This window comes from Poecilia formosa, unplaced genomic scaffold, assembly GCF_000485575.1.
Source record: "Poecilia formosa unplaced genomic scaffold, Poecilia_formosa-5.1.2 Scaffold40, whole genome shotgun sequence".
In the NCBI taxonomy this organism is placed as follows: domain Eukaryota; kingdom Metazoa; phylum Chordata; class Actinopteri; order Cyprinodontiformes; family Poeciliidae; genus Poecilia; species Poecilia formosa.
Window position 1 is genome coordinate 953,599 of NW_006799979.1, and position 8,974 is coordinate 962,572.

General features: G+C 39.1%; 1 protein-coding gene and 1 long non-coding RNA gene across 4 annotated transcripts in view; both read right to left on the minus strand.

The window, feature by feature from the left end:
* Positions 1-8,974, minus strand: part of slc8a1b (solute carrier family 8 member 1b) — a 162,081-nt gene that overhangs the window by 22,280 nt on the left and 130,827 nt on the right. For all 3 annotated transcript variants that reach the window (XM_007551113.2, XM_016670974.1, XM_016670975.1), the window contains one exon: positions 5,102-5,201. In XM_007551113.2, the coding sequence (XP_007551175.1) occupies positions 5,102-5,201 (100 nt within the window). The remainder of the gene's footprint in view (positions 1-5,101; positions 5,202-8,974) is intronic.
* On the minus strand, positions 64-4,173 carry LOC107836119 (uncharacterized). The gene is made up of 2 exons (XR_001661970.1): positions 1,459-4,173; positions 64-388 (listed from the first exon to the last, which is right to left on the minus strand). It is a non-coding gene; the product is annotated as an uncharacterized LOC107836119 (long non-coding RNA).

The following is an 8,974-nucleotide window of genomic DNA, read 5'->3' on the forward strand; positions in this document are numbered from 1 at the left end:
AACTCTTCAATCTTCTCCAGCGTTTTGGCAAAATAAAAAAGGACAAGATCTAGATTTGACTCCTGAAGCCTGAAGATGACGGCGTAGGATGTGTTCGGTCAAGATGTAAACATGTTTGAAAACGGCCTAAAGTTCTTTGTTTCGATCCCAACATCTGAGAGGCGATAAGAGATCATACTGTAGGCACTGAGGAGGATAGAGAATAAGAAAGATTAGACAAAGCTTATCTGTCGTAGATATTAAATCCACCACAGTATCGGTGACAGATGCTCTGGACTTCAAAGCCTCGAAGCAGCAGCGTGTATCTGAAGGGATGATCCGTCACGTTACATCATGTCTACATTTGGCCTCGTTGTGTAACAGTTTCCATGGCGTGTCGATGCGAGTTCTACATGAAACAAAATCCAAACAGTTCCAGTCTGTTCCAGCGTCACTAATCCAATATGTGCAAAAAAAGAAGAAAAAAAACAGTCCATTTTATTTACAAAATGACCTGCGGAAAACATTTGACTACAGCGCAGGGAGGCCTCTGTTGGCTAAGAAAAGCTTTGAAGCTGCTCTTTGAGTTGTTTGCAGATGTGAAACAGGCCAAGGTCAACCTCTACGTTTAGAGTCGCTCTGTCCGTGCTGCTGGCTAGTCCAAGGAAGCACATGAGTGAGATGTTAGCACATATTTTTATAATGCAATTTTTAATGTGACTTTTTAAAGCACCCAAGTGGACAATAAATATTTTACATAAACACTGTTGCACCTAAAAAGTTGTAAGGATTGGACGTTCTGCAATAACAAAATTAACTTGTATTGAGACTTATTTTATAAAATTAAGACTTTGATTTGATATTTGAGTTTATTAGCAATAGTTAATGGAAGCAACTTAAAGCCTCACCTTTCTACACAAAATCCCTCTGGGTTTTACTTCAAGCCTCAGTTTTGTTTTATGTTATTAATTCAAATTCATTGTTTCATTGTTTTGGTACGTCTTTCTCTTTTGCTGAGCTAAATATGCATCATTTTTCTTAGCCACACCTGATCCTCTGTTTTGAATCTTTGACTTTTTTCTTTTCTACTTTGTTAAAACAAACATGGAGAACCAAAACTTAGCTTTATACCTCACTAATCTTACCAAACATGGAGAAGCAACATCTAGTTTTATCAGAACAAAAAGAAACCCCGACTACTTTATAAATTACGGACTACTTATTCTTATTAAACCCAGGGAAACAATATATGTAGTTTATAAAACAATATAAAACAATGTAGTTTTTATATTTTTACCTTTTCATCTTTCTTTTAGTTTGTTGTTTTGTTTGTATTTTCTTCATAAATACAAAGGTATTCAATGTGAAGTACACTGAATGCCTTGTTGCTGAAAATGTGCTATATAAATAAAATCACCTTACCTTCAGAACCACATTATACATTTAATATGGTATAATATTAACTCATCATCCACTTACATCCGTAGAGGTGACATGGCGTGTTTTTCATATCTGTGGAGAGATCAATCATTAACCTCTCTTATCTGTACAAGAAAAACAAATACTGAGGATTTAGAAAACATTTTTCTGTTCTATTTTTTTTTTAAATTGAATTTTAGTAATATTAATTCTTCCCATCAAGGAAGATTTACTTGTAAGTTCCTTAGCCAAGCAAAACAGAGGACATAGCTGACAATGAACATACTTCAAACTTGAACACTTTTCTGTATGTACATCAGAATTGCAGACTTATATTGCACTGTGTATTATATACCAACCACAGAGGCTGCAATGAGAATCGAGGCATAAACATTTCTGTGCTTTCACTTTTAACACTCAGCATGAGCCCGACTTCTCTCGTCAGCCCCGTTGGCGCCCTCCTGCTCCCTCTTCACTTTCCCCGCGCTCGTGTGTTGCTTCACAGCTGGAAGTAAACTGCTGGTTTGATCTTCAAGCATCCAATCAGCTCTCATTCTCAAAAACTTTCAATTCAGAGTTTTGAACTGGCTTCATGTTTAAATAACCAGAAAAAAAGGAAAAAGAAAAATACTCTCTGTTTTCCTTGCCTAGTGCACACAAACGTATATATTTTCTTGTGTGTGATAAAGTGGATATACTGTACCCTGCTTTTAAATCCTTCTGTTTCACATTGACATCATTCAGTTGTTGTAGATATGAAGTGGAACTGCCATGCTGTAGTCTCAAAATGAGTTGCTCATTATTGTAGCTCCACAAGCCCATCTATCCCTTTCTGAGATGCGTCAGAGAAACTCATTCTAGTGCCGTCTCTTTAAATATGAATGTGGAATTCACACCCGCCTCCTCCAGGCTGCACAGCGTTCCACTCCACCCATTTCTGGAGTTTGATAGCAGCTAATGCTGGCGCCAAGAACATCATTGCATCATTCGGATCATTTTCCAAGACAAAAAAGTTAAAAACAATGCCAAATTGTTGATGTAATACTATTCAAAACACGCAGTACGGTTATCTCCTCAAGGAGTTAAAAGCTAACATAAGCAGAAGGCGCCTCAATCAAAGAAAGTCTGAACTTCTTCAAACTGCCTGGTTAAATCTTAATTTTTCTAGGACATGGACCCCCACCAAAGGTTGACAACCCTTCAAAGATGAGAAGTTCAGTCACCATGATGCTGAGGAACGTTGGAATGAACTGTGTGGGTTAATAAGTAAACATCTTGACATATCCGCTTATAGATTTGGCATCCTTGAAATTAAATTAAAAAATTGCCGTGAGAAATAAAAATGGCCGATTAGCGAAAACAGCTGGCTGAAAGTCTATGACCTTGTTCAGCACTTCCACAGCAAATACTTTTTGACATAATAGTTAAAAAAAAAGTAACAGGGGACAGAGAAAACTGAACGCACTGAAAAATACGACCCAAGAAGAATATAAAGATCTCTACCCAACACTAGGAGAGACTAAATTCAACTAGATACTCCAAGCACACAACATAATGCATTTAAGGGCAAGTAATGTGGATTTTGTATGGTATGTTATCTTTAAGGATTTAAATGATTTAATTAAGCAAAAACGTAGTTATTGTAAATGTGATTTCTTATGTGTGCCATAAGACCAAGAATGTGTCCAAATAAATGCTTTTATTAAAGGGGAAAACTGCGCTCTCTCTATTGCTTCAACACACACACACACACACACACACACACACACACACACACACACACTGAACTCTGTCACTGTAGACCAGCTAATCCCAGATAATAGGGTAAAGACAGGTTTTTTTTTTTTTTGTGGAACAGGCTCTCCGAAAAAAGCACAAACACACAGAAATCCACCAGATAAACTAATTTGGAGACACTTAAGTGTATGAGCTTTCCAAACAACGATTCTACATAAATGGGTCTGAAACAAACAAGATTTCTTTTCAGCTGCACATCACAATTATCAATTCAATTATTTGGATTACGTTCACATGCCAGAACTAATAGTTTTTTTTTTGTTTCTTTTGTGTGTGTGTGTGTGTGTGTGTGTGTCCCTCTGATTGTAAGGTTATTGAGGTATGACCTTCACCTTTGATATGCTCAGACAGCATAAACCGCAGATAATGAGGACGCTGCGGATTTTCTCCAGTAAACAATAATAAGCCTGTAAACATGGAGAGCTGTGCTAGCATGAGGCGCTGCAGCGAATCTTCCTTTATCTTACAATTAATCTTTTCACAAGAGCAGCAGATAGGGCTCCGAATTACTCTGAGGCTGGAAGGGATGCATGCTCTGAATCGCTACCAACTTAGAGCTGAACCTCAAAGTGAGGAAGAGGTCTTAAATAAAGTTGTTGTCTTCTGTTGTGTAACCTACGGTGAATTCAAACTAGCCCTGCTTAGTCTGCTTTAAACCCCAGTTCGCTTGCCAAGAAAGTCTGGTTTGTTTGGGGAGGTGTGAATGTGTAATCAAACTCTGATGCAGACCAAAGAAAGCAAACTCCCTGGCACGGTTTGAATGCAAATGTGAATGCCAAGCAGAACCGGAGCCCGCTCCAAAAGCAGGAAGCCAACTGTAGCACAAGGCATTCTGGGTAAATACAACCAAAACAAATGGGAGAGTCTAGCACTAGCAGGAGAAAGAGAAATCCAACAACCGCTAAATTCTGACACCACTTCATTTTTGTTTGCATTTTATGAAAAAGAACTTGCTCTCAGTGTCTTGTTCAGAGGTTTTTGTGTATTTCCTTCAGTGGTTCTTGTTGCGGCGCCACCATAGGTGAGGAGGGGAACAGGCAGGGTGAAAGTGAACCGCATTGGCTGAAAATGTAACTAATGCTGCAAATTTGGTCCCCAATCAAACCGAGTCTACCGGACTATCAGGTGTGTAAACATCCTTACACCCTTGATAGGCTCAAACGGTTTAAAATAGCATAAAATTCACAACATTAATATCTAAATTAGCATTTATGTAAATGGAATATGAAAATTCAGGTGGTTGACTTATTTTAGGATGTGATTGGTCAGTGTTTGATAAAAATAAAATAAAATCATTTTATTGTGCATGTTGTGTTTTTGCTGGGCACGTCGTCTTTAAACTGTGTTTGGATATTTTTTGAAGCCAAAACCTTTTGTATTGCAGCTAACTTAAAAAACTCATCAACTGCTATACATCTCTGCTATTTAACTCATGTTACCCAACTTTCAAACTTATTTAACCACTAGAGGCAAAAGTACTTTTGCAAGAGGAGCTGAAGGACCCAAAATGAACTGAGGGATGTTTTTTTCCCCCTTTAACAGGTAAAATTAAATGGCATTTTCTTTCATCACATCCCATTTAGTCAGAGTTTATCATTTAAAAGCCATTCGAGAACAAATATAACCAACACCTACACCCAACCAACCATCGGGTACGTGATACTACTCCATTTCGTCACGCGTGAGTTTTCTAATCTTTCAGGTTGTGCTCGTCATTTGCATGCGTGAAGCGGAGCGCGTGAGGGGCCTCAAAAGACATAAAACCGCAGCTGTTCCTATTAAAAGTAAATTCAATTCATCGCACCATTAAGCACGTGCTTCACAGAAATCATTAAGCGTGTCCAGATGAAGCGGAGAACCGAATCCAGGCGCGTGAAGCCCAGTTTCTATTTGCCGTGGCCCTTACCTGCGCTGACAGTGATGGCTTCGATGAACTGGTCTCTCCAGCTGTTGGTTCCCACCAGCAGAGCCAGGTTGGTCTTCTTTATCAGCTTGTCCACCGTGTTCTGTTAAGACGCAAAAGAATAAAAGACGATTCTTATTACCGAAGACGGAATTTCCGTTTCAGGTCATTATTCGGGTAGGTTAGTAGTCGGAGCCACGGTCACGTAAGCTAAAAAGGGCAACATTTCTTCTGATTTATTTTTTTCCAGTCAGAGCCTTGAAATTAACAGCAGGAAAAGACGGGAACCAACCATCACTTTTAAGAGAGAGAGGGAGAGAAAGAGAGAAAAGAGTAAAGTCACTGAAGAGGGAAATTGGCTACCGTCTGAATCAAAACATAAAAATGAAGGGAAATAAAAACAATAAGAAATGGTCTTATATCTACACGATTGACTGTATTTCAAATAATAATAATAATAAAAAAAGTCTCCTGATCTAGGATTACTGCCAACTCAATTCCAGCTTCATGTCAAGCAATGCGGTAAATTTTCATGACTAACTCGGCCTGTTGACGGAAAATACAAAGATAAAAATTTTGCCTTATTCACCTTGTTGAGGAAAAAATATAATAAACCAAAAAGCACTCCTTTTAAGTGTCGCTATAATTCAACAACTTCACCGTACAATCAGTTTAAAGCAAGAAACTATAATCTCCATGTTCTTCTATTTTCAGTTTCATATGCAACTGAAAAACACCGCTTTACTTCTTGGAATAGAAAAAAATAGTTTTATGCTTCAACAGAGAGATTTTGGAAACTTTGATAATGAATAACAATGAGCAACAAATCAAACATCGTCAAAGATTGAGATCGACACAAGAAACTAAAAAAACATGTGTTTGTAATAACATCCTATTCTATCAGAATAGTCAAAGCCAAGCGATAGGAGACCTCTGCTGATAGAAGCTCATCACTTCTTTAAACAAGATACCTCACAGCTGTTTGCTTTATTGGTGTTTTATTTTGAAGTTACCAAAAAAAAACACTCCAAGATTTGTCTCATAAAATAAAGATGTTATGAACGGAAACCAGTTTAGATACACTCAAAGATTCAGGTTCAATATGGTAATTGTTTTACTGCATTTTTGTACTGCACTTGATCATCTTCATGTAGCTCCTCTGTATATCTATATCAGTTATTTGAATTCATTTCAGACAGTTTCTGCATTTTCCCCAAAACGCCATTCAGTCTCAGACTTTCTGCTTTTTGCTTGATTGCTCTCACTGTTTTCTCAGCTTTTGGATGTCAGCTAATCCTTAAAAAGGAAAGAATCATGGCAGATTACGGTAACACAAACACTCGAGCAAACGCAATCACTCACACATGCTAATCAAAGGAGCAGTGGGAATGGCGCTCTTTCTTTCTGTGCACTTCTGAAGAAAAATGAGATGCTAATTGTCTTGAATGGTGCTCAGGGACATAAACAGTGCCTCGCCGCTGCTGTGAAACTCCTCCTTCCCAAACAACACACACAGACACACACACACACGCACACACACACTTCCATCCATTTTCACTCTGTTGCATGTGGAGTGAACATTCATGCACGGACAGCACGGTTTTTGGAATATCTCATCGTCTGGATGTCATTCGTGGACGCTGACTTTGCTTTTTGGAGTTTTACAAAAGGGTGAAACTTTGGAAATGTGAAAAATCTGAGTACCCAGAAGAAATGCAGGAACGTGAAAGTCATCTGTGCTAATTTTTAAGACCACATTTTTTCCCCCTTATAAACTGTGTAATCAGCATTAATATGAAATACATCTCATTTCTTTAAGTCTAGCTCAGTCTGTTTCTTGTCGCCTCACATCAAACTCCGTGCCACTCCACAGCCGGCTGACGGGCGCCGCGACGGATAACTACGGGATCCAATTCCATGAAGATGCACACAGAAGTATAATTTCATGCGCCGGAGCCCTCGATGAAGTACGGGACCCCGTCAAGCAGCAAGCCATTACTGGGAGTTATTAATTGTCTGTCTGAAGTGAGCGTGTGTAGGTGGAGCGACCGGCAGGAGAACATGCATTAGCGCACACAAAACGCAACATTGATGGTAATTACATCTAAGCCCGTCTTAAGAAAGGAGCGCGTGGGAGAAACGAGAAAGCGACACACAGATGTGACGCGACTCTTTTCCCGTTTGCTTCCAGGAGGTTCGATTGTCTGCAACATGCGGCAGTGGGTTTTGTGGGGCATTTGTGCAACTTAATGCGGGGCAATCGATACGACTTTATTTCAAGTTGGCTGTGAAAATAGGAAGCGGTTCTCATTTTGTCTTCATACATGGAGACTAACGTCGCACTGGATGCAGGGATGTTTTCCCTCACTGCCTTTTGAGACCTTTTCTCTCTAAGCATTCAAAGACAGACTGAAGCCACTTCACAGAGCAAAAGCTTCTCATTGTGGGTGAAAGTTAATGATCCCCTGAGCTGGGCAGAGAGGCCGTCACACGGCCTAAGTGGCAGGTGTTTACAGGGCAGCTGGTGTCCTCGTCACAATGCTAACGTTGCCTTTAGCAGACTCTGTGATGCCAAAGTGTGTACACTGGAGCGGTGCTGCGTTCCCACTGTTCGGTCACGGCGATTGTGTAGGTTTGTAGGTGCATCGCAAATAAAAAGTAAAGCTTCTCCGTAACATCTGCAGTGCAAATAATAATAATAACAATAATAATAAAAAACAACATGCTATAGTTCAAACACGTACATTTGTAAATTCTCTTGACGTTGAACTTTGCAAGTGTGCACTTGAGTAACCTTGTGATTGATGTGCACCTGTTTGCCTCTCTATGGTTGAGCGCATGTGTATTGTCAGTCAGTCAGTCAAATAATGCAGATATTTATGAGAGTTTGGTGAATTTATTCTGCCAAAATTTCAACACCAATGTGAAGGATCTTTCAGCAAAAGCTGCCATGACTTATTTTTCTAATTTTATTTAATCTAGTTTTATTTATCCTTTATTGATCACACAGTTTGGTTTGATTATTGGTATTTTTAATGCATTTTGTCATTTATCTTCAGCTTAGCATTTCCAATGTGCAATCTGACATACTGTGGCTAACATTTTCCTAAAATGTTTTAATGAACAGGACCTACTTGATGCTTTCAGTGAGAACTTTTCAAACTGTCTTCAGATTGATATTTCAGCAGGTATTTATCAAGATCTCTTCATGGAGTGTCCAACAGGAACCCAAGCAAAGGCAGCAAATATATATAAAAACTTTTAAAGCTTCTGCAAACAAACAAGATCAACTTAATGTCGGGTTCCTCAGACAAAACAACAACAAAACAAAACAAAACAAAACAAAAAACAGACAATGCAGAGATTTGGACAAACATGTTGTCCCCCTTAGGTTATGTCAGATCCAATAAAACCAGTGAAGTGAACCACTGTTTCTTCATAGCAACCTAATATTTAGATGACTTTTTAAATACGACTCGCAAAATCAATGTACAACAGCGTTTGACGGGACTGACTACTGAAACAAAAACCGGTTTTGTCATTGATGGATTCTGTATCTTCCTTGCGTTTCATTGCCCATTCCCAGTAATGATTAATGATGTTTTCCAATGTGTGTGTGTGTGTGTGTGTGTGTGTGTTTTGTTCCCCCTCAATCTGTCTCTAAACTAACTGCTCCGTAACTGAATCCCCTCATTGTTCAAGGTCATGAGTAAATACTGCAATCACTTTACGGATTACCATTTAAACTCAGACTGATGGGGTGGAGCGGATTTCATCTCAAACACACGCACACACACACACACACACACGCACACACACACACACACACACGCACGCACACACACACACACACACACACACACACACACACACACA